Consider the following 24306-nt stretch of genomic DNA (forward strand, 5'->3'; position numbering starts at 1 on the left):
CCTATCCAGTCCTTTCAGGTGAACTCAATTGAATCCTATTAAGTCAAAATAAAGTTTTCCAGTAACTTCCTATCAAATGAAAAATAAAAAAAAAATTCAAGTGATTGTGGCGAGTAATTTAGAAAATAACCTTTTAAGTGTTGAGACAAGGAAAAAGGTGGTTGCAAATAGTCCAAGCCTTTCAATTCTCAAAGAGAGAGAGTAGATGTTATTGTTGTTTTCTAACTTAAACTAGGTCCCACTACTTTGACAACTATGGTTTAAGCCGAAAACTTATGTAAAGAATGTTATAACTCACTAGTGGGATTTGGTAGGGGTGCAACTTGGTTCGGTTCAGGTGAAAATTGGAACTAAACCAACATAGTTTGATTTTACTAAATTAGAATCAGAATCGAACCAAATTGCCATTACAATCGAACTAATATCCTATATATATTTTTAATGGAAAAAAAAAATCATAATTCATATAACAAGTTACTAATCTTTCCATAAAAAATGTCATTAATCTATGGTCTAACTACTAAAATAGTTCATAATAAATCAATACATATATATGGGTGGCGTTCGGAGGCCCTAAAGAGAGCTAAACATTGTGCCAAACATTTTTTCAATGTATGGGTTAGAGGTTTCGGAATGAGTTGATTTTTTGTGAGAATGATCTCTTCTTTGTGAGGATAATCTCTATGATGGGGAGATCATCCTCACCAAAAATCAACCCATTTCGAAACTTCTAATTTCATCAAAAGTGGTTTATAAAAAACAAATGGTCTATGATTCTTCAACTTGTAAACTAGGGCTAGAAGTTTTAGAACAAGTTGATTTTTGGTGAGGATGATCTCTTCACCATAGAGACCATCCTTATAAAAAAATTAACACATTATAAAACTTATAACCCTTATTTTCAAAAATGCTTGGCACAATGGTTGATTTTCTTTAGGGCCTCCGAACGCTTCCCTATATATATAGGATCCTGTTCGGCACCCTACTATTTACCCTACGTTTTGCCCAACGTGTTTTGTTTTTCATAGGTTAGAAGTTTTGGAATAGGCTAATTTTTGTGAGGATGATCTCTATGGTGAGGAGATCATCCTCGCCAAAAATCAGCTCATTCCAAAACTTCTAACCCCATCAAAAATGGTTTACAAAAAATGGACGGTCCACGATTTTTCAACTTGTAAACATAGGACTAGAAATTTTAGAATGGGCTGATTTTTAGTGAGGAGGATCTTCTAATAGTAGAGATCATCCTCACAAAAAATCAGTCCATTCCAAAACTTCTAACCCATGTAGGACAAAACACGTTGGGCAAAACATAAGACAATATATATATATATATATATATATATGGGTCAGGTTCAAACGACAACCATTTCAACACACATATAGACAACGTGTTTTGTCTTATATGAGCAAAAATGTTTGGAATGGGCTGATTTTTTGTGAGGATGATGTCTGTGGTGAGGAGATCATCCTTGCCAAAAATCAGCTCATTATGAAACTTCTAGACCGTCCAATTTTTGTTGAAAAATTATAGACCGTCCAATTTTTGTAAATCAATTTTGATGGGGTTAGAAGTTTTGGAATTGGATGATTTTTTGCCAGGATGATCCCCTCATCACAGAGATCATCCTCACAAAAAATCAGCCCATTCCAAACATTTTTACCCATATAAGACAAAACGGTGTGTCGCAATGTGAGTCGTAATAGGGGTCGTAATTACGCTGTTCATATATATATATATATATATAGATAGAAAAGTGCGGTTCTATGCCTTGAGCAGAGAACCAAAACAAATTGATGGGTTGTCCATTTTCTTAACCCAGAATTGAACTAAACCAGCCAAAGCTATAGGTTTGGTTCGGTTCTCAATTTGAAGCGGCCCAAGTTGCACCCCTAGGATTTGAGTTGAGGTAAAAAGGCTTAAAGCTCAGGTTGAGATCATGTTTAGGCTTTGGATTTGACATGGACAGCTTCACTTTAGGTTCTCCGGCCCCTTTGACAGCCCTAAAATTGCTCGCTCGAATTTGCCTCAGTGCTTCACCAAGGAGTGAGCCAAAGATTCATGGGCCACAGGGTCCACAATACCCAAAGAATCATGGGCCAGTAGATCCAAAAAGGTTTGCCACGTGGGGAACAGAAGTGGACTTGGTCCGCGAAAATAATTAAATTTTGTCCAGAAGTTCTTACGCGATTCCTACTGCATTGGATCTTGGACCCGGAACTTAAGATCATTTCTTCCCACTTCTCTTCTCTCTTCTTCTTCTTCTTCTTCCACACAACCTTGAACACTCCTTAACCTTACAATATCTCATCTCACATTCCCCTCTCTCTCTCTCTCTGAGTCGAAAATGGCTTTGGGGAAGACACGTTCCGCAAAGCGTTCTTCTTCGGGTTCTTACATGTCAACAGTCACCATGTTAGTTTTTGTCGCTTTCTGCGTTATTGGTCTATGGATGCTTACCTCCTCATCCGTCGTCCCTCCACAGACCACTCGTACTACTAATGCTTTTGTTACTACTTCTTCCTCCAACACCGATTCTCGTTTGGCCAAATCTGACCGAGTCAGAGATCCTCCAGCCTTCGATGACACTCAAGGTGATCTCCCTGACGACGCCATTAAAGAAGACACGGGGGATAATAAATCTGATCAAGAAGGGAAGATGTCGTTGCAGGATGGTCAAACTGACCCAGGTGGGGAAACAACATCGACTGCTGAACAGGAGAATGAACAGGAGAGCAATGTGGAGAGTAAGAATGATGAAGAACAAGAGAAAGAGGTAGCATCTATGATTGAGGAGAAGTTGCAAACCCAAGAAGGAAAAGAGACCGGTGAAGATGAGCAATCTCAGCAAAAACAGGGGACTCAGATTGCTGAGGAGAGCAGTGAAACTGTTGAGACTCAGCAAACAAAAAGTGAAGAAAGTAATACAAATCAAGATGAATCTCAACAAGAAGAAGCAACAGAGATCGAAAAGAGAGAAAACCCACAGCAGACCCAACAAGAGTCAGAGAGTGAAAGTCGAGAAAACCAACAAGAAGAAGCAACAGAGGTCGAAAGCAGGGAAAACCCACTGCAGAACCAACAAGACACAGAAGTTGAAAGCCGAGACAACCCACAACAGAACCAGCAAGACATTGAGGTTGAAAGCCGAGAAAATCCACAACAGAACCAGCAAGACACAGATGTCGAAAGCCGAGAAAATCCACAACAGAACCAGCAAGACACAGAGGTCGAAAGCAGAGAAAATCCACATCAGAACCAGCAAGAAACAGAGGTCGAAAGCAGGGAAAACCCACATCAGAACCACCAAGAGACGAGAGAAGACTATCAACAGCAAACACAGCCAGAGATCCAAGAGGTCACAAGCGACGAAACCCAACAACAGCAAACACAGATCCAAGAGGTCACAAGCGACAAAACCCAACAACAACAACAACAGGAATCTCAAACTACTGAAGATCAACAATCTCAACAAACAACAGAGGAGAGTACACCAGCTGAGAATCAAGAATCTCTACAAAGCGAGAACGATATCAGTATGAATCAGGAGACCCAACAACAAAAACAAGAGACAGCTACGGAAGAGAAGCCTCAGGAAACCAACTCGGGTGGCGATTCTATCTTGGGTGGTCATTCAGGGATCCCGAAAGAGTCGAACGAGTCAAAAGGGGCCTGGTCGACTCAGGCGGATCAGTCAGAGAACCAAAAGGAGAGGAGACAGGAAGGGGAGGACGATAAGAAGGGGAGTATATATGGGTACAGTTGGGAATTGTGTAATGTTACAACCGGTGCAGACTACATACCTTGCTTAGACAACGAGAAGGCACTTAAGAAGGTCCACAGCACCAGACACTTCGAGCATCGTGAGAGACATTGCCCTGAGGAGGGCCCCACGTGTTTGGCCTCACTACCCCAAGGTTATAAACATTCCATCGAGTGGCCTAAAAGCAGGGATAAGGTAAGAAAGAAGGGTAACGGCCGTATGATTCTTTTGTTAATTTAATTTCTTTGAGTTTGCTTCAAGTCATGCTGGAGTGACATTAACATTGACATCGTTTCACACATTGTTGACGTGGAGGTGCGCATAAATCCATAGATGTTTCTCACTTGTATCGTGATGAAAACCATATATGATTCCGTACACATCCACTTCAGCAATGTGTGAAACAATGTGAATTTTAATGTCACTCCAGTTTTTTTTGGTTTATGCCACAAGTGCACATGTTAAGATGCATTAATACAACTTGGAAATAAGCATTTGAAGGTAATTTTTGGTAGGAAATTAAAGTTTGGAGGTGTATTTAATGCATCTTAACGTGTCCGCCCTTAGGACACATGTTAACTACATCCATGATCCATTGATTTCTTTCATCTTTCTCTTTTGGGGTGTATGTAACCGTTGTTCTTAATCCTCCTATGCTTTACTTAATATACCACGACAGATATGGTATCACAATGTTCCTCATACAAAGCTGGCGGAAGTGAAGGGGCATCAAAATTGGGTGAAAGTGACGGGGGAGTTTCTCACCTTCCCCGGTGGTGGGACACAGTTCATACACGGTGCACTCCACTACATTGATTTCATTCAGAAGGTAAACCATATCATATCATTCGTATCGTTTTTTCTTTTCTTTTCATAACAATCAAAGGTCTACTCAGAAAAGGCCGTATAGGCCCACAATGATCTTTAATTATGAACAATGTTATGAACCCAACCAACACACCAAAATCACCTAGGTTTTCAGATGTATTACATAACCAATTGTTCATCTTATCAACTCTCTCTCTCTCTCTCTCTATGTGATTTATTGAATCACAAGCTGGATGATTAACTGTAAGAGAGAGTTCTGGTCACTGAATTTGATGTTCTTTTTAATCAGGGATTGGCAATCACAATCCATCCACGTGACTCTTCATAAAGTTTGATGAAAAACAAATCACATCAATTCCAACGATTTGAAATCACCAGTTAGGCTGACCTTTTTTGAAAAGTGTAATATATTGATAAAGGAAAACAAATACAAGAAAACCCAAATACAAGGAGGCCGAGGAGGCCTCACAAAGGACAAGAAGAAGAAAAAGAAGAAAAAATAAAAAAACATCTCTAATTACAAAGGTCATTCCATCTAAAAACAAAATCATCGAAAGAGAATCCTGCAAACTCTTTATACTGTTTTGACCAAAGGTACAAATAACCCAAAATCTCCAAAAAGCTTGCATGCGATTTTCTATTCTTGTTATTGAACACCCTGTTGTTTCTCTCGTTCCAAACCCCCCAAGCAATAGCCGAGGGAAGCATAGCCCATAGAAGTCTTTTTCTGGAATTAAAGTCATTACTAGCCCATTCAACTAACAGGGAGGAAAACTTACAAGGAAGGACCCAATAGATGCAAAACCGACTAAGAAAATAAGACCAAATAATAGAAGAGAAAGAGCAATGAATTAGAATATGATCCACAGACTCCTCATCCCTCAAACAAAGAGGACAACAATTAGGGGTGATCCAACCTCGAACAATCAAATTATCCAAGGTGAGTATCCTACCAAGGGAAGCCAGCCAAACAAAGAAAGAGACTTTAGAGGGAATAAACTTACACCAAACGATGGACCCCAAAAGGGAACGCTCCGCATGAGGATTAAGACTCTCATAGAAGGATCTGACGAAAAATCTCGCATCCTTTGCCCTCTTCCATTCCCACTTATCCTGTTCTTCCTCATTGAGATGAACCGTGTGCAGGAGATCTATGAAAGATATCAAGTCGTTTAGCTCCCAATCATTAAAATTTCTCCTAAACCCCAAATCCCACGTAGGACTAGACTCATTGCGTATCAGACACTGCTGGATAGAGCAGTTCTTTTTAATAGAACAGGCATATAATGACGAGAATTGAGTAGTCAGAGGGATGTTCCACACCACCAATCCTCCCAAAATCTAACTCTGTCCCCCGTCCCCGCTTTAAACCTAATACCACTTTCAAAGTCCTCGCTCAGTTTAAGAACCCCTTTCCAAATGCTACACCCTTAAGAACCTTTCGCCTCGCCACTATACCAACCTAGCTTTCTCTCCCCGTATTTGGCCTTAATGATCTTTCTCCAAAGTCTCCCCCTCTCCTCCCCAAATCTCCACAACCATTTACCTAAAAGCGCTCTGTTTGCTAATCTAAGCCCCTTTATTCCCAGCCCCCCGTTCTTCTTGGGCATGCAAAGAACTTTCCACTTGACCAAGTGATACTTCCTCCCACCTCTCTTATCGTTCCATAAGAAATTCCTCATGAGCCTTTCCAATCTAATTTCTACTGACCTCGGAATCGTGAATAGCGAGAGAAAATAAACCGGGATGCTCGACAAAGTACTTTTAATCAAGGTTACTTTCCCTCCCTTCGACAAATACTTGGACTTCCACGTGCTCAACCTTTTCTCCGCTCTCTCAATCACACCCTCCCAAATTTTTGTACTGTTATAGGGAGCTCCCAATGGTAAACCCAAATATGACGTTGGTAAAATATCGTGCCCGCACCCCAAAATTGCAGCCATCACCTGAATATCATTCACCTCTCCAACTCCGAAAAGTTTGCTTTTATGCAAGTTGATGTGTAAACCTGATATAGCCTCAAAGCAACCTAATAAAACTCGAAGAACCCTCACCTGATCCCTCGAATGCTCCAGGAAAACCAATGTATCATCCGCAAACTGCAGATGAGAGATCAATGGTCCATCCTTCACCCTAAACCCCGTCAACTGATCCAACTCGACCGCTCTTTTAAACAATTTGCCCAGAGCTTCTGCTACAATAAGAAACAAGAAAGGGGATAGAGGATCCCCTTGTCTCAACCCTCTCGAACCCCTAAAAAAATCGGCCGGACTCCCATTGACCAGAATCGAGTAAGAAACCGTTGTAATACATTTCATAATCCAACTTATCCACCTAGTACCAAAGCCCATCCTCCCCATCATATATTCCAGAAAATCCCAACTAACATGATCATACGCCTTTTGAAGGTCTACTTTTCCTATCATCCCTTTCTTCTTGTTCTTAATCCTAGAATCGAGGCATTCATTTGCTATCAACACACCATCAAGAATTTGTCTTCCCCTAATGAACGCACTTTGCTCATCCTCAATAAGACTAGGGAGAACTGTTTTCAACCTCGAAGCCAGCACTTTGGATATTATTTTATACACCGAGCTCACCAGGCTAATTGGTCTAAAGTCTCCTAGCTTATCCGCCCCGTTAATCTTAGGGATCAAAGCCACGAAAGTGCTATTAAGACCATAGTCCAAGCACTTCTTCTCTTGCAACTCATTGATAATTTTCATGAAATCTATCGACACTATCTCCCAACAATGTTTATAGAATTCCATAGTAAAACCATCCGGCCTCGGCGCCTTATCTCCACTCATCGAAAGAATGGTTGACTTAACCTCCTCTTCCCCTATCTGTCTTTCCAACCACCCCTTTTCCTCTTGGGTCAATGACTTGAACTCTAGATTTTCTGGTCGCGGTCTTAAGGGTTCCTTTTCCTTATACATATCATTGTAGAACTCCACCACACCTTTCCTGACTTCCTCCTCTCCTGTCACCATGGTATCTTTGATGTAGAGCTTGTCCAATTGATTACTTCTTCGATGGAAGTTAGCCATCTTGTGAAAGAATTTTGTGTTATTATCCCCTTCCTTCAACCACTTGACCCTCGATTTTTGTCTCCAACTAATCTCCTCCATGAGCGCTACTCTTTGAAACTCTGTTTTCAATTCCATTCTTTTACCTCTTTCATCCATAGATAGGCTGACCTTTGTGTATTGATGCCAGAAATTCATGGATATTAGTGAGCCCGTCCGAATTGTTTTGCTTAGTTGACAGTACCATGGCAAATGAGGAAAATGAGTATTTCATTGCAACTTTGAGGTTGCGAGTTCAAATCCAACTTACCCACCAAAAAGCACTATGAGTAGCAACAAGCTTAGGTTCATGGTATCTCTTGTAGCACACTAAAGTGCCCCATAATAATGTCTTTATCTATATTATTAGGGGCGCACTATTTTTTGCTCGTCTCACTCTCACCCACCTTTTAGTTGGGTGAAAGGAGTAATTTTAGTTTTACTCGTACACGCACCATCCCAATCGAATCTCATTTGGTCTCCTCATCTTTTTCTTCTTATTCTTCTTCTTCTCTCTCTCTTATTCGCCTCTCCCTCTTTCTCATTCTTCTTTGGTAGGTCAGTATTGAATTATCCAACATACTACCGAATCTACCAATGACTAAGTAGGTTCCTACAGTGTCCCAATCGGTAGGTTCCTACCGAGTCTTTTCAAGTAGATTTAATAGGATCCTACCGAGTCTCAATGACACAAAAGTTAGTATTTTTTAAGTGGGTGTGACAAGTAATTTCACTATTTATTAGAAAATAGTATTTAAGTGGAAAAAGACAAGCAAAAAAAGGTGGGTGCAAATAACCCGTCTCTTACTATTATAATGAGAGAAGCAGAGTAGACGTGGCTAGGCACCACATTTTGAATGGATAAAAATGCCCCCACCTTTACATTTGAACTTAATGCTACTAGGGAAATTTTTGTCAAAATCAATAAAATTACAATCCTAATTTAGTTAGTTTTTAAAATTACAATATCCCTTTTTAATTGTATCATAAAAAATTTTAATAAGAAAACACCCTTATAATCCATGTGAGTTTTGCACTTGCCACCTCCTAGTTACTATGATGAGAGAAGGGTGAGTATTGTTCTTGATGCAAATTTTAAATTATAAAAATACCCTTGAATAGTTATGTTAATGCATTCAAAATAATCTATCTGTAATAATATAAAATAAAACAGTATTTTTATATTTTACAGCTCTCATGAAGATGTGTAATGGCCAGAGCCCAAAGTTTTGAGGAGTCTTTATCTTTGTCCTTTCCCTATTCCTACTTAAGATGAAGCGCCCAAGAGCTTTCACTGTATACAAGTTGAGCAGAATACAAAATAAGATTGTAACAATTGTTTATATAAGTTCCAACTTCCAAAACCTAAATCCAGATCAACAGAAAAAACTCAATACAAAAGTTCTCCCCATATTAGAAACTAAAGATGTTTTCTTAACAGGAAAATGCTCTCAAAAATCTAAATACTAGGATTCAAGACACACATTCACATGTTACAATCCTCTCCTTACAAGAAACGAAGTATTTACCGAGACGCAAGATTGCTGTTTATCTGGATAAGGCTTTTGAGTGGTTTCATTTTCTTATTGTACCAGTTTCATTCATATAGGCTGCAATTTTGTTCTGACTGAAAAACATATTTGACATTGGCTGCAGTCAGTACCCAACATTGCTTGGGGGAAGCGGACTCGAGTGATACTGGATGTTGGCTGTGGCGTTGCCAGCTTTGGTGGTTATCTTTTCGAAAGAGATGTTCTTGCAATGTCATTTGCACCTAAAGATGAACATGAGGCCCAGGTTCAGTTCGCCCTTGAACGGGGAATTCCTGCAATATCTGCTGTGATGGGTTCACAGCGTCTACCTTTTCCTAGTAGGGTCTTTGATCTAGTGCATTGTGCACGTTGTAGGGTCCCGTGGCATGCAGAAGGTTATATCTGCCTTCATCTTTATAAAATTACTGTTTCAATGACCATTTTTTTTTACTTTGGTCAGGGTTGTTTTAAGAACGTTGCAACTTCGATGCAGGTGGTCGTCTGCTTTTGGAGCTGAACCGTGTTCTTCGACCAGGAGGTTATTTTGTCTGGTCGGCTACTCCAGTGTACCAGAAGCTGAAGGAAGATGTCGGGATATGGAAAGGTAGTATCTCTGCATTTTTTTTTTCCCATGGACCTATATTTTGTGTCTCAAGAATTTTGGATGGAAATGAAATTTCAAATAAAGGAGCAAAATGTGTCAGCTCATTCTCTTCCCGAGCTTATAGATGATCTCTTTCTTAATGCTAAGATTGCTCAAAGGGAGAAACTAGGATGTATGTGGCGGGTATTTGCAAATAAACGTTCAAAGATAGCTTTAAATTCAACGTGTCTAGAAGATCAGTCCTCTCTATTTCACATTGCTTCCTAATTGTTTTTTCAACGCTGTTATTGTTTCAGCAATGTCCTCGCTTACAGTATCCATGTGTTGGGATCTTTTCACGATCAAGAAGGACAAATTGAATTCCATTGGTGCTGCCATTTACCGTAAGCCCATCTCAAATGAATGCTATGACCAAAGAAAACATAACAGTCCTCCCATGTGTAAAAGCGACGATGATCCAAATGCTGCTTGGTAATGGTTAATAATATATATATAATTGCAGGACACACACTTGATTCCTTCAAGCTTGATGTAACTAACACATTTGTTCCTGCACTTGTAGGTATGTACCCCTGCAGGCATGCATGCACAGAGTGCCAGTTGATGGGGCTGAGAGGGGTTCTCAATGGCCAGAGGATTGGCCCCATAGAGTGCATAAGCCTCCATATTGGTTAAACAGCTCTCAGAAGGGAATCTACGGGAAAGCAGCTCCGGATGATTTTGCTGCAGATTATGAGCACTGGAAACGAGTCGTAACCAAGTCGTATATGGGTGGACTGGGTATCAGTTGGTCGAATGTGAGAAATGTGATGGACATGAGAGCAGTTTATGGAGGGTAAGATGATCTTTTTTTGTTTGTTTTGCAAGAATGAGATCTGGAAGTAATTCTGCAAGCTGAACTGACTGAAGGATATTCTTTTTTCAGGTTTGGGGCGGCTCTTAAGGACCTCAAAGTGTGGGTCATGAATGTGGTGAATGTCGATTCCCCAGATACACTTCCCATCATCTACGAACGTGGTCTTTTCGGGATCTATCATGACTGGTGTGAATCCTTCAGCACATACCCTAGAACCTATGATCTCTTGCATGCTGATCACCTGTTCTTGAGGTTGAAGAAAAGGTCGGATATATTGGGTTGAGTTTAGGCGTCTTTCAGTTTCTTCTTGTAGAACTTAACGATGAATAATTGGAGCCTGATTTTGGCTTTGCAGGTGCAAGTTGGTGCCCGTGATGGCAGAAGTGGATCGTATAGTCAGACCAGGAGGGAAACTTATCGTACGAGATGAGTCAAGTATAATAGGGGAAATCGAAAACATTTTGAAGTCTCTGCACTGGGAGGTCCATCTAACATTTTCCAAAGACCAAGAAGGGATACTGAGTGCACAGAAATCTGATTGGCGGCCAGAATCATATTCATCTTCTTCCTGATTTAAGGAAAACCCTTTGTAATTTCCTTTCTATGTAGAGTTTTTTGACAACAACCCAAGAGGTAAGGCCTTAATGTAAGTTAATTTGCCAAAGTCGTATATGTTTCTTTTACAGATCGAATCTAAAACTGGGAGATTAATATCCCTCCAGTCTCCGGATTTTTATGAAAATTAAAGATACCCCAATTTTGAAACTGAAATCAAAAGCCATTAGAGATCAATAAAATGTCTAAAATGCAATTATTTTCAATCTCTTGCCCAAAACCTAGGCCAGTCAACGGATAGATATCCGATCGGATAGTGCTGTATTCGAATTCGAATCTGAAATTTTTTAGTGATATCCGAATTCGAATTTGAATCCGATCGGATACCACTAACGAATATTTGAATTCGTATCCGAATAAATTATCGGATATCCGATATTATCCGATTTGAATATGAAATTTACTGTCCGAAAATTATCTGAAATTATTTACTCTTCGAACGTTATCCGAAATTATCTGAAATTTATCGAAAAAAAAAAACCTAACCTAACGAGAGAGAGATTCTGATTCGGCTTATCCATGGACACCGATGCCCCAGGTGAGCCACTGAGAGAGATTTCGACGGTGACTGCGAGGAGTTGAGATCGTGGAAGACGATGAGATCTGTAAAAAGCTTTTGAGAGAGAGAGAGACAGAGAGAATCCGACGTCGATTCAGCCTGTCAATGGATGCCGATGCCGAAGGTGAGCCGTTGAGAGAGATTCTGACGGTGACAAGTGTTTTCGACTGAAGACGATGAGGGTTGAACCGTTGAAGACGATAAGGGCTGTCGATGTCTCGTTGAGGGTTGAAGACGATAATGTCTCGTTGAGGGTTGAGCACGATGAAGGCCGTTGATGAGGGTTGAAGACGACACGAGGGCTGTCGCAACCAGATCAGACCAGCCATAAGGCTGTCGATGAGGGTTGAAGCCGATGAGCATGAGGGCAGAGGGCAGAGGGTTGAAGCCGATGAGCATGAGGGCAGAGGGCAGAGGTCTGAGGGCTGAGTTCTATTCGACTTCGACAGAACCGAAGTTTTAACGTTTTATACTTAAAAAAAATAATAAAATAAATTATTATTTTCGAATCGGATATTATCGAATTCGAAATCACCTATAAACGCTATCGGATATTGAAAACTATCCGAATCCGAATTCGATATCTGAAAATTTTGGATAATATCCGATTTTTCAAATTCGAATTTCGGCTATCCATTGACAGGCTTACCAAAGCCCTTGATTGTTTTCTCGAACATTGGACTAAAATGTACTCAGCTTCATTCAACGTCGTAGGTAGAATTTCTTTTAACCCGTGGTAAAATTTTGTTCAGGTCTTAGAGGAACAAAGAGACCATTTGGACATGAAAGATGGCCAAAGGTTTGAGCAGAAACACCTTAAAAAATCAAAGTAGTCCAATTGGTTCAATTTTGAGGCTCCATCCTGTCGAAGATCCAGGCGGAAAACACTAATCTAACATCACAAATCATGATCACTCCCATCGCCAAAGACTTGAAAGGCTCACTTTTTATTTATTTATTCATAAGCAATTGGGGAGATGGTCTTGGATTTTGGTGACCACACACCCGATTATCACACTTACGTAACATCACTTCTAAAACGAGAACTAAATACAGAAGCATATCTTATTCAAGCATTCGTGCATCAAAGAATTAAGTTGAAAAAGAGTACTGGTCAAGAAAAACATTCAGAATGATGATATTACTAAGAAAGTGCTTCAGGTGGAACTGATTTGATTCTACACCATGTAGAATCCTAAATGAAAATGAAAGTTCAACAGTAACAATGAACCTGTCTGTGGGAACTGAAGTTGGAGAGATGGTTACTGAGAGGGAGCTAAAACAATTTTCAACAGTGCAAGAATGCAGGGCAATTTCGCAAACATTAAGTAGGCGTTTGGATAGGACTCCTTGGCTACTTCTGACTCTTGCGGGGAGTTAGAAGTCGTTTGGATGCGTTTGTATGAACTACTCCCTCGAAGAGTTACTCCGCGCAAGAGCAAGAAATTACTCTTTATGAAGAAGTCAAGAAAACCTATTTCTCAAAACTCTTCTTGCGGGGAGTCAAAATCTAACGGTTCGTTTTACCAAAATACCCCTAACTTTATTAATTTTCTATGAAAATATTCTAATTCATTTGCCCTTAAATCAAACAAAAGAAACATTTATAATATTAAATATTTTTTTTTAATTTTAAGTATAATGGATTTAAACACATTATATTAATATTTAATATTTAAAATATTATATATATATATTAATATTTATTATATTATATTATATTAATATTTATAGTTAAACACATTATATTAATATTTAATATTTAAAATATTATATTATATTATTAATATTTATAGTTAAAATGTTAAAAATAATATAGTTTGAAGGCATATTATGACACTAAAAGACAGTCTGTCAATTTTTTTTTTAAATTTTGAGTATAATGGATTTAAACACATTATTTTATTTAATATTTAAAATATTATATTATATATAATAATATTTATTATATTATATTATATTAATATTCATAGTTAAAATGTAAAAAACAATATAGTTTGAAGGCATATTATGACACTAAAAGACAGTCTGTCAATTTTTTTTTTTTAAATATTATGTCAAAAACAGTCAGTCAAATTTTTTTAAAAATTTTAAGTATAATGGATTTAAACATATTATATTAATATTTAATATTTAAAATATTATATTAATTATATTAATATTTATTATTATATTATATTAATATTTATAGTTAAAATGTCAAAAACAGTATAGTTTGAAGGCATATTATGACATTAAAAGATAAAAAACAGTAACTGGTATAATATAAGGGTATTCTGGTCATTTTTCTAGAAGTCATGAGAAGTCAGTATGGTTCCCAAACAGACTTCCAGCACAAAAGTACTTCTGCCAGTACTTCATAGAGTTGATTGCCAAACCCCATTTCTGCACAGAATTACTTTTCCAGCTCCTCCATGGAGTACTTCAGCTTCTGTTCTTTGGAAGAGTAGTTCTACTCCTGGTATCCAAACAGGCCCTAAATGTCTCACCAATCACATAATGGATATAGCCCATCATTTGGGATATTTCTAAAGCTGTAGACATGCTCAGAACAATCCCCACCACTAGATTGGTACCAAACTCAAGATTAAGAGACGTATGCAAACAAATAGGATACAACTTAAAAAGTCACTTCTTCAAATTTTTTCGAACTTTTTTATTTGAGACTAATTCTCGTCGTGGATGAGTAGAGCAGGAAGTTCATCAAAATAAGAAGCTTTTAATCGGGGATCTGAAATATTAAAATCATGTACATCTGCATCTTCTCATATCCTAAAATTAAATTTAACATATAATGTATCATGCAATTGTTGTTATCAGCTTCTCCGCCATGTCTTCGTTTTTCATTACTAGAATTTCATCAACTTTTGTCAAGAAGGTTCTGCAATTGGCCGTTCAGGAGCGCAATCTTGGTATCTAAGGAGTACCAATAAATCCAATGTCAGAAATATTGCAAGGATCAAGTAGGGAAAAAAATGATAAGAAATAAACAAGGTGGCATAAGATTCTAAGAAATATTTCAGCACGGCACTAACAATCGGAACCACCAATATGCTTGCCATTAACAAAAACTTGTGGTACAGTGCGCCGGCCCACTAGATCTAGAAGAACATTCTGGATTTGTGATCCATCATCTGTTTTCCAACATCAATTTTTTTTCCCGAAGTAATCAGAACTCATTAAATTGAAATGCGTGTCTTTTATCAAGATTTTAACTTGCAATAATAATAACCATGGCAAATAAGTACCTCGAAGATCGAGCTCCACAACAAAAGGTTTCTCGCGGAGTTCATTGAACATGCGTTTAGCACGCATTGAATACCTAGCATTAAGAGGGTAAAGGTTATACAACACAATCACCTTATTCCATGGCAAAATCAATATTTGCACACAAAAATCATAATTGCAGCAACAGTTTAAGCAAATAACTTTCAATTATCATTGCCAGCACAGAAAAAGCTCCTTGTATATTTAACAGGTAGAGTGGAACCCTTACAGATCTTGCATGTGGATCTCAGACCCTGAATTTGATAAACTCTTCAAAGCCGCTTAGAACATTGAAGTGAAATATAGTCCAATTCCATGTACTTGTCTCACAGGCAACATAGACGCATGGATATAACCGCAACTACCAGTCTACTAGAAGAGAATTTGTCTAAATGAATTTCCTTTTCAGTAATTATCCACGTGTATAAATTCTTATTGACCCAATGCTTTTTCTTACTTGATATCAGAAATATCTTCAGCTCGCAATATCTGTATGAAGGGATCTCCTACTTTGAATCGGGATAATTCAAATTTTATCTGTGGAAACTCACTATCGTGATTAACTCTTGGATCAACCCTTAAGTTTCTCCATTGGTTGTGAAACCCTCTGCTGGCCGGTTGTTTAGGTGTATAAACTCCTCAAGGACCTCCTTGTTTAAAAGAATATTGGGGCTGTTAAAAGGAATTGTCAGAACTCCTCAAGGCTCTACGTGTGTTTGGTTGCCAACTCCTACACCTTCAATTTCACCTGAAGTTCCCTGATTGGATGGATAATCCATCAGTTTAAAAAAGAAGATGAGATACGTTGTATGATGAAGTTTGTGAAGTAGTTTTCATTGTCAAAAGTCTCACTTCTGATGGTTTGAGGGCATGTTTCCACTGACAATGCGCTGTTACCACTTACAATGCACCCAGGGGGTGCTCTATTGGAACCCTGATTCTAAACTTGGATAAAAGAACATAAAATAGAATAGACAAGAGAATAGTTGGGTTAATTCGACGAAACCCTAGCCTCCCAAAAGTTCCTAGCAGAAATAAATTTCTCCATTTCCAACTATATTAGTCGGCCAGCAATAAATTGGCGTTGATATATTCCAATTCAAAATTCAAAAAAAGAACCACATATTTGTTTAAAAAAATACTAAACACAAGAAGACGCTAAAAGGACTAAGTCAACAAAAAAAAACCAATTAGGGATCATCATCATCATCCAAGAGACTTAAGGAAAGAATGATTTGGAGAAGATAGTGATCTTGTTGGAATACACCACATTCTACCAGAAGCTCAAAATAATCAAAACTACTCCCCTCCAAATATGCGAAGCAACGCAATAAAGTTTGAAAAGTGCTTGAAGCCGAAGAAAGTTTCATGGAACAATTGTTGAGAGTTGACACTTGACAGACTCAAATTAGGATGTTAAAACCCCTTGGCCTGTATGGAAGCTTAGATATTTCCTCAAAAAGGAATTCCTACCATTTTAAAATTCCAAAACAGTACAAAGTTATTTTTAAGGAAAAAAATTCCCAAAGCTTCCAAACAGGGCCTAAAACAAAGTTTTTTGTTGCCCAATTGCTTTTTGATAAGTAAAAAAAAAACACAATTAGAGAGATCAAAATTTCCTAATTGTCAATAGTGAAAAAACATCAGAATGTTTGTGATGAAGTGGTCTGTTACTTGGCCTATAATTAGTGAAGATGCTGTTCAGGCTGCCCAAAACCTCTGTGGAAGTAGATCCTAAAAGAGATTAGTTCTTTCTGATCCCTTTCTCATGGGATCAACAATGCCATTGACTATGCACCTTCGTGAAAAGATAGTTGAGGAGATCCTTATCGAACAAGATGAAACAAGTTATGCCCTCGGTAACCTTACTAGTCTAAATCAGTTTGCTATATTAGACAGATTATTTGGGCATGTATGGGAACCCTCAAAAACTGATACATGCCAAAAGATATAATACACAAATGGCAAGTATCAAGCAATACTAATATTTTTTTCTTACGATATCAAGAATTGAGTAAAGGAAAGAAGGAAGAGAAATGTGGAAGAAATAATACATCAGTAACATAGAGAGGATATATCTGTTAGACAGGTAAACAAACTTTGTTGCAAAAGACAACCTAAGAATAATTTCCAAAAAACATGGAATGATGCAAAATGCTATATTCAGCTAAGAGTTGGGACTTCTACGAGTGTGTCTATACAAAATATCATGAACAACACTGAGATCCACCTGGTTTATAATATTAGCCAACCTCTGTCACCCCAATTTCTCAGTTTCCCAAGTTATGGTGTTCCTTGAGTTGCCTCCAGCAATTAGAAGACTGGAGAAGGAGGATCTTCAGTCCTCCCAAAACAGCTCCATCCATTGGAAATGGTTCAGGATGGGGACTGGACTTTTTCTATGTACCAAAGTTGCAAAATTGAAGGACCTCACTTGAGATTGTTGAGCAAAGACTGCTCGCATTGACTTCCAAATGAAAACCAAATCCACATGTGCATATATCGCACCCCTGCTAGTCCATGAATAGTGTTGTGTAATCTAAGTGCACCAGCTTTTAAGACCTGAACTTCATCCTCTATAGGCTGCTCCACCGGTCCACCCTTAACGAAGTTCATATTCTTACTGTGCGAACACTCCATTGTCTTGTGGCCATAACGACACATGAAGCACCAAGGAATTCATCCCAACCCAGGTTGCTCATCTTTTCCAAGGCCCTATACTCTTCCCTATGATTGGTCTTGCAAATGTTTGGCCAACACAATGGCTGAAGCAAATCCTGGAAACCTCGTCGATGCAGCTCATGTTCTGCCCATGAAGAAGAACAATTCCCATGATGTTGATCAACAAGGCCGTGAATAGTTTGACAGTCTCAGAAAGAAACCCTTTGCTTCAACATCTTAAGATTCTTTGTTTCCATATATACTCCATACTTCCTAATAGGAATTGCCAGCTCAATTGTGGTCCCCCATGTCTCTATGGCACAAAAACCTTGTCTGATAACAATGCATCAGCAATGTGACCACAATATTGCATCATCCATGGGGTAAATCAATGTGGCATGCAACTTTCCCTTCTCATCCACCAACTTAATCGCCTTGAAATATTTTTCCATCTTCCACAGGAAGCTCTTTAACTCCTTTGCATCTTAGGTACCACCATATGCAGTAGGTCCAGGAATCCTCACCTTGACAACCTCTTTAGTCGCCACAACATCATTTTTTATTGAGAAGTATGGCCATAGCATCATTTTCCAAATCCCTTTCCAAGATAGCCACCTTGGTCTTCTCAAGTTGGGCCATCATATTCCTAACCATACCTATAGTCTCAACCTTAAGAGCATGGAAAAGCTCTCGCACTTCAAAACAAAGCACATCCAATGTAGCCCTTCAGGTCAACACACTATTATTAAAGGGAAAGATTCATCTTATCCATGTGTGCTTCTACATTGCTCGGCCCATGCCTCCAAGATGACATCCCACTCTGGATTCACTGACTTGTTCATTTTCTTCTCGTTGGACTTGTCATGCCTTCCTTTAGGACGATTATTACCCTTCATTGGATCTATCACACTTTGTAAGTTGCCAACATTTGGCAACATGCCTCATTTCAAGTCCACAAACTAAATGTCACTTCCTTGGAAATGTAGGCTTGATGGAAACTTAATTTGAAGTCTGGCTACCAACTTCATCTAAAGTGTAGGCATCGACCTCCCTCGAAAATGGCTATGGCAGTAACTTCCTCCCTAACACTGGTTCTAATACCAAGTGCCAAGGACCTAGCCTCTTCAAGCTTAATGTCCGTGCAACACTCAAGCTAACCCCCCACCCCACCCCCAATTGAACCCTAAATCAGTCTTCCCCCGATTCTTGTCCTGAACATTCTTATTCAGCTCTTAATACATTCAACTACACAAGATAACACACAAATTCGGATAGAAGACTTGTATTACAATCAACTTTAGCTGAAATAATTGATGGCTACAAATGAGGACCTCTCCCTGTTATATAGACCTATGTTGGTGATATATAGTATAGTCAGCTTGGATCAAACTACACTTATATAGAACTACTCTAGAAAATCTTATTCTATAAAATATTGTTCTATATAATAGACCCTCCTCTAGAAAATACTATGATATACAATATTGTAATACAATAAATAAGTTGGAAACAAAAGTCGAGGGTCAAATGGTTGAAAGAAGGGGATAATAACACTAAATTTTTTCACAAAGTTGCCAACTTCCATAGAAGAAGTAATCAGATTGATAAACTCCTCATCAATGATACCATGGTGACAGGAGAAGAGGAAATTAGGGAAGGGGTGGTGAGATTCTATAAAGATCTGTACAAGGAAAAAGAACCTTTGAGACCGAGGCCAGATAATCTAGACTTTAACTCTTTGAATCAGGCGGATAGGGAGTGGTTGGAAAGACAAATAGGGGAGGAAGAGGTTAGATCGGTCATTTTTTCGATGAGTGGGGATAAGGCCCCGGTCCGGATGGATTTAATATGGAGTTCTTCAAACATTGTTGGGATATCGTTTCGAGAGATTTTATGGAGGTTATCAGGGAACTTCAAGATAAGAAGTGCTTGGATTACAGCTTTAATAGTACTTTCGTGGCTCTGATCCCTAAAAGACCTGGGGCGGATAAGCTAGGAGATTTTAGACCAATTAGTCTGGTGGGTTCGGTGTATAAGATCATATCCAAAGTGCTAGTGTCGCGATTGAAAATTGTTCTCCCTAATCTTATTGGGGACGAGCAAGGGGCTTTTATCAAGGGTAGACAGATCTTGGATGGCGTTTTGATGGCTAATGAGTGTCTTGATTCTAGGATCAAAAACAAGGATAAGAGGTTAATAGGAAAAATTGATTTACAAAAGGCTTATGACCATGTGAGCTGGGAGTTTTTGGAGTATATGATGAGGAGGATGGGTTTTGGTTCGCGATGGATAAGTTGGATAATGAAATGTGTTATGACGGTATCTTACTCGATTCTTGTCAATGGGAGTCCAGCCGGTTTTTTTAGAGGGTCGAGAGGTTTGAGGCAAGGGGACCCTTTATCTCCATTTTTGTTTTTAATTGTAGTTGAAGCCTTGGGGAGATTGTTTAGAAGAGCGGTTAACTTAGGTAAGCTTTCGGGTTTTAGGATTAATGACGGCCCTTTAATTTCTCACCTTCAATTTGCGGATGACACCTTAACTTTTTTGGAGGATTCAAGGGATCAAGTGAGGGTGCTCCGAGTGTTATTGTGCTGCTTCGAGGCTATGTCAGGTTTACATTCTAACCTGCAGAAAAGCAAACTTTTTGGGGTAGGAGAAGTTAATGATATTCATTTGATGGCTTCAACTTTGGGTTGTGGGTATGATACTTTGCCCACTTCCTATTTGGGCTTACCGCTGGGAGCACCCTACAATAGTATCAAAATTTGGGATGGTGTGATTGAAAGATTGGAAAAAAGGTTGAGTACGTGGAAGGCTAATTATCTTTCGAAAGGAGGGAAAGTGACTTTGATCAAAAGTACCTTAACGAGCATTCTGGTCTACTTTTTCTCTCTTTTCACGCTTCCGAGGTCCGTTGAAATTAGATTGGAAAGGCTTATGAAGAACTTTTTGTGGAATGACAAGAGTGGTAGGAAGAAGTATCATTTGGTTAGATGGAAGGTGATTTGCATGCCCAAGACGAATGGAGGACTAGGCATTAGGGGTCTTAGATTAGCTAATAGAGCGCTTCTAGGAAAGTGGCTTTGGAGGTTTGGCGAGGAGAGGGGTAGTTTGTGGAGGAAGGTTATTATGGTTAAATATGGGGAGAGGAGTCTAGGTTGGTATAGCAATGAGTCTAAAACCTCGTATGGGTGTAGCCTATAGAAAGGAATTTTGAAAGTTAGCAAGGATTTTGAGCAAGGGATTAGATTCAAAGCAGGTGTGGGGGACAGAATTAGATTTTGGGAAGATTGTTGGTGCGGACCTTCGTCGCTAGCGTCTCAATTTCCATCATTATACGTCTGTTCTGTTAAGAAGAATCATTCAATCCAGCAATGTTTGATTCACAACGAGTCCGATCCTACTTGGGATTTGGGGTTCAGGAGAAATTTTAATGATTGGGAGCTAACCGAGGTTACATCTTTCCTCGATCTTTTGCATACGCTTCATTGCAACGTAAGTGAACATGATAGGTGGGAATGGATTAGAGCGAAGGATTCGAGATTCTCTGTTAGATCCTTCCATAAATGGCTCACTCCTAGTGCTGAGCGTACCATCTCGGCTTCCATCATTTGGTTTAGGTCAGTGCCTTCTAAAATCTCTTTCTTTGTCTGGTTGGCTTCCCTTGGTAGGATTCTTACGATGGATAACTTGATTGCTCGGGGTTGGATCACTCCTAATTGTTGTCCCCTTTGCTTGATGGAAGGGGAATCTGTTGATCACATTTTAATTCATTGCCCTTTTTCCTATAATTTATGGTCAAGTTTCCTTGGTTTATTCCGTATGACTTGGGTTTTCCCTCATAAGTTTTCATCGTTGTTGAAAGAGTGGACCAGTAATGTCTTTCACACCAAAAAACGTTACCTGTGGGCTATGCTACCTTCGGCTATTGCTTGGGGGATTTGGAATGAAAGGAATAACAGGGTGTTTAATGGCAAGATTAGAAGCTCTCATACAAGTTTTTTAGAGATTTTGGGCTTCTTATACCTTTGGTCCAAACAAAATATAGAGTTCGTGGGAACTTCGTTTGATGATTTTGTTTTTAGATGGAACTCTTTATGTAATCATTGATTTTGTTTGCTCTTCTTCTTTGTTGCTTTCTATGAGGCTTTCTCGGCCTCCTTGTATGCTGTTTTTTCTTACTCCTTGAATTATATTATACTTTTCAAAAAAAATTATAGTATAGAAGAGGGGTACTTGAGACTAGTCAACATTTCTCCAACACATTGTAGAGCTTTCCGGGCCTTTAGGAGCTCTCTAGCTTTTTCAATACCTGGAGAAGAACAAAAACTTCACCTTGAATATCATGCCTTTTGTCACATCACATATGTTCAGTCAAGGAATGTCTTCAGATATTTGCTTACCACCACAATCCTTATTATTTTTCAGTCTTCATCTTGTCTTTTTAGAGCCTTCAATTGCACGTGAAAAATAAGTGGGAAAACCAATTTCCATGGAAAATAACATCTTCCATGTGTTTTGATTGGGTTTTCAAACACATGGGAAAATGAAATCCACCTCTCTCTCTCTCTGGCTTTTTCCTTGAAATTTTTTGAATGAGATCAAACAATGAAATTTTATTTTTCCATGGAATCAAACACACCCTTAGCTTGGGATTATATGCATCAAACAAACAACCAAGAAACTCAGAATTTTTTTGTTTGAATTTCGAATTTATTTCTCGATGAAATGAAACCACAGATCCGTAATTGATCACATGTAATGTAACCATACACAATCGAAGTAGATTGATTTGATGCTTGCGATGAATAATTAGTAATGAAAGAATTTATGGAAATTGGTAACATAGAAAAAAGAAGAGACTTACGGACAGTAGGACTTGGAGAAGATGGCGATCTTGTTGGAGTAAATCACGTTCTGTACGAAGGCTGAAGCAGAATTGAAAGCTAGGGCAAAGTCTGGAACAGACACCAATACTAAAATCGCAACAACTTGGAGAATAAGGAGATACGAAGGGGCACCACTTGAGGAGGAGGAGGAGCGCCTTATCATCATCATCGCCTTCTAAGTTCTAAGCTAAATTCAAGAAGAATTTGGTGTCTGTAGTGTGAGATACATATACGAGAGTGTTTTCTTTCTGAGCGCGATTCCGTGTGTAACGGGTCAAGTTCTTAAATTCTTTGATTCGTTCACCAATCAACGAAAATAGAAATCAAATTGGTTGTGGACAAATCACAGTTTTTTTTTTTTTTTTTTAAAGTAACGAGAAAAAAGGAAAAAAAAAAAAAAACAAAAACAAAAGCACCTCAGACTTTAGTAAGGGCACCCGCATCTTATACCAATGTTTTTGTCTTGTATAGGTTAAAAGATTGAGAATGAGCTGATTTTTCGTAAGGATGATTTCTATGATGAGAGAGGATCATCCTCACAAAAAAAAAAAAAAAAAAAAAATCAGCTCATTGCACCTCAATTCTTAGTAAAGGCACCCACATCTTATACCAATGTTTTTGTCTTGTATGAGTTAAAAGATTCACAATGAACTGATTTTTCGTAAGGACGATTTTTATGATGAGGAGATCATCCTCACAAAAAAAATCAGCTCATTCTAACCTCCATTAAACTAAGTTGAAGAATAATAGACTGCTCATTTTTTAGTAAACCACTTTTGATGGGATTAAAAATTTCAAAATAGACTGATTTTTAGAAATATTGACTAAAAACTTAACATTACGACTTGTGTAGATGATTCGAAATCAAAAGAAAAATCCTTGATCAATTTTCATCTAAAATCAAAGTTAAAAAAATGAGAAAAAAATCCATTGAAAATGACTTCTTCTTTCTCAAATCTTTTCTATCAGAATTGAGTCTCCAAAATTCAACTAGGATGCTAAAAATCTATTTTGTTTTTTACAAAAATGGTGAATTCAAATGGTAAGGGTAATTTCAACATTTTAATCGTAAGACATGTGTGGAGTGGGATTCACGTTTTAAAGATTGATTAGAAATAATTTTTTTACTAAATAGACTATCAAGAGAAACCCTAAAACTTAGGGACTGATTAGAAAGAAAGAAAAAAAACATGATCCCCACTGTCTAAATACAAAATCTAATTGTCAGATCATATGTACATTTATCTCAAGGATAATTATCCTATAGGTGAATCCTAAATATTGAATTTCGTGTATGCAACATTGGGATCATGAATTTTTTCAGTCATCGAAACCTGACCCCTTTAGAATTTTTTTTGTATTTTGATAATTTGATTTTGATGTAATTTAATGAGTAGGAAGCCTCAGTTAAGTGTCAGGTCAGAATTTTATTTTCTAATTTTGTTGTATATTTACAATAATTGGTTAAAAAATCTTCTAGATCCAGAAGACAGGACTCAATTAGTCTTGAATTTTTTAGTTTCAATTTTCAACTAATCTTTGTCCATTCGTTTGTGAACCCCAAAGTTATAGCCTAACAGTTGCAAACGAGTCCCAACCAATGAACTATAACTATACAATGTGACAGTGCTACTTGGTCACGTTCATAGGTGGACCCGGATCA

At 38.3% G+C, this 24306-nt stretch overlaps 2 protein-coding genes across 3 annotated transcripts; one reads left to right on the forward strand and one right to left on the reverse strand.

Moving 5' to 3' along the window:
* The first annotated feature begins 1881 nt into the window (after nt 1-1881).
* On the forward strand, nt 1882-11337 carry LOC147407424 (putative methyltransferase PMT24). 2 transcript variants are annotated; one of them, XM_086435994.1, is made up of 9 exons: nt 1882-3359; nt 3405-3959; nt 4444-4593; nt 9317-9587; nt 9686-9796; nt 10093-10267; nt 10359-10631; nt 10722-10916; nt 11008-11337. In XM_086435994.1, the coding sequence occupies exons 1-9, from the start codon at nt 2349-2351 to the stop codon at nt 11222-11224; spliced, it is 2958 nt and encodes a 985-aa protein (XP_086292120.1). In that variant the 5' UTR covers nt 1882-2348; the 3' UTR covers nt 11225-11337. The 2 variants fall into 2 exon arrangements, with proteins under 2 accessions (XP_086292120.1, XP_086292119.1); XM_086435993.1 differs by having other exon boundaries at nt 1883-3959.
* A 3188-nt stretch (nt 11338-14525) lies between these two features.
* LOC147407425 (Glutaredoxin family protein) lies at nt 14526-22989 on the reverse strand. Its single transcript, XM_086435997.1, has 4 exons — nt 22622-22989; nt 15075-15148; nt 14862-14960; nt 14526-14742 (listed from the first exon to the last, which is right to left on the reverse strand). The coding sequence occupies exons 1-4, from the start codon at nt 22810-22812 to the stop codon at nt 14687-14689; spliced, it is 420 nt and encodes a 139-aa protein (XP_086292123.1). The 5' UTR covers nt 22813-22989; the 3' UTR covers nt 14526-14686.
* Nucleotides 22990-24306: the final 1317 nt, after the last annotated feature.

Source organism: Akebia trifoliata, chromosome 3 (genome assembly GCF_017979445.1).
Source record: "Akebia trifoliata isolate Shusen 1 chromosome 3, ASM1797944v1, whole genome shotgun sequence".
Taxonomy (NCBI): Eukaryota; Viridiplantae; Streptophyta; class Magnoliopsida; order Ranunculales; family Lardizabalaceae; genus Akebia; species Akebia trifoliata.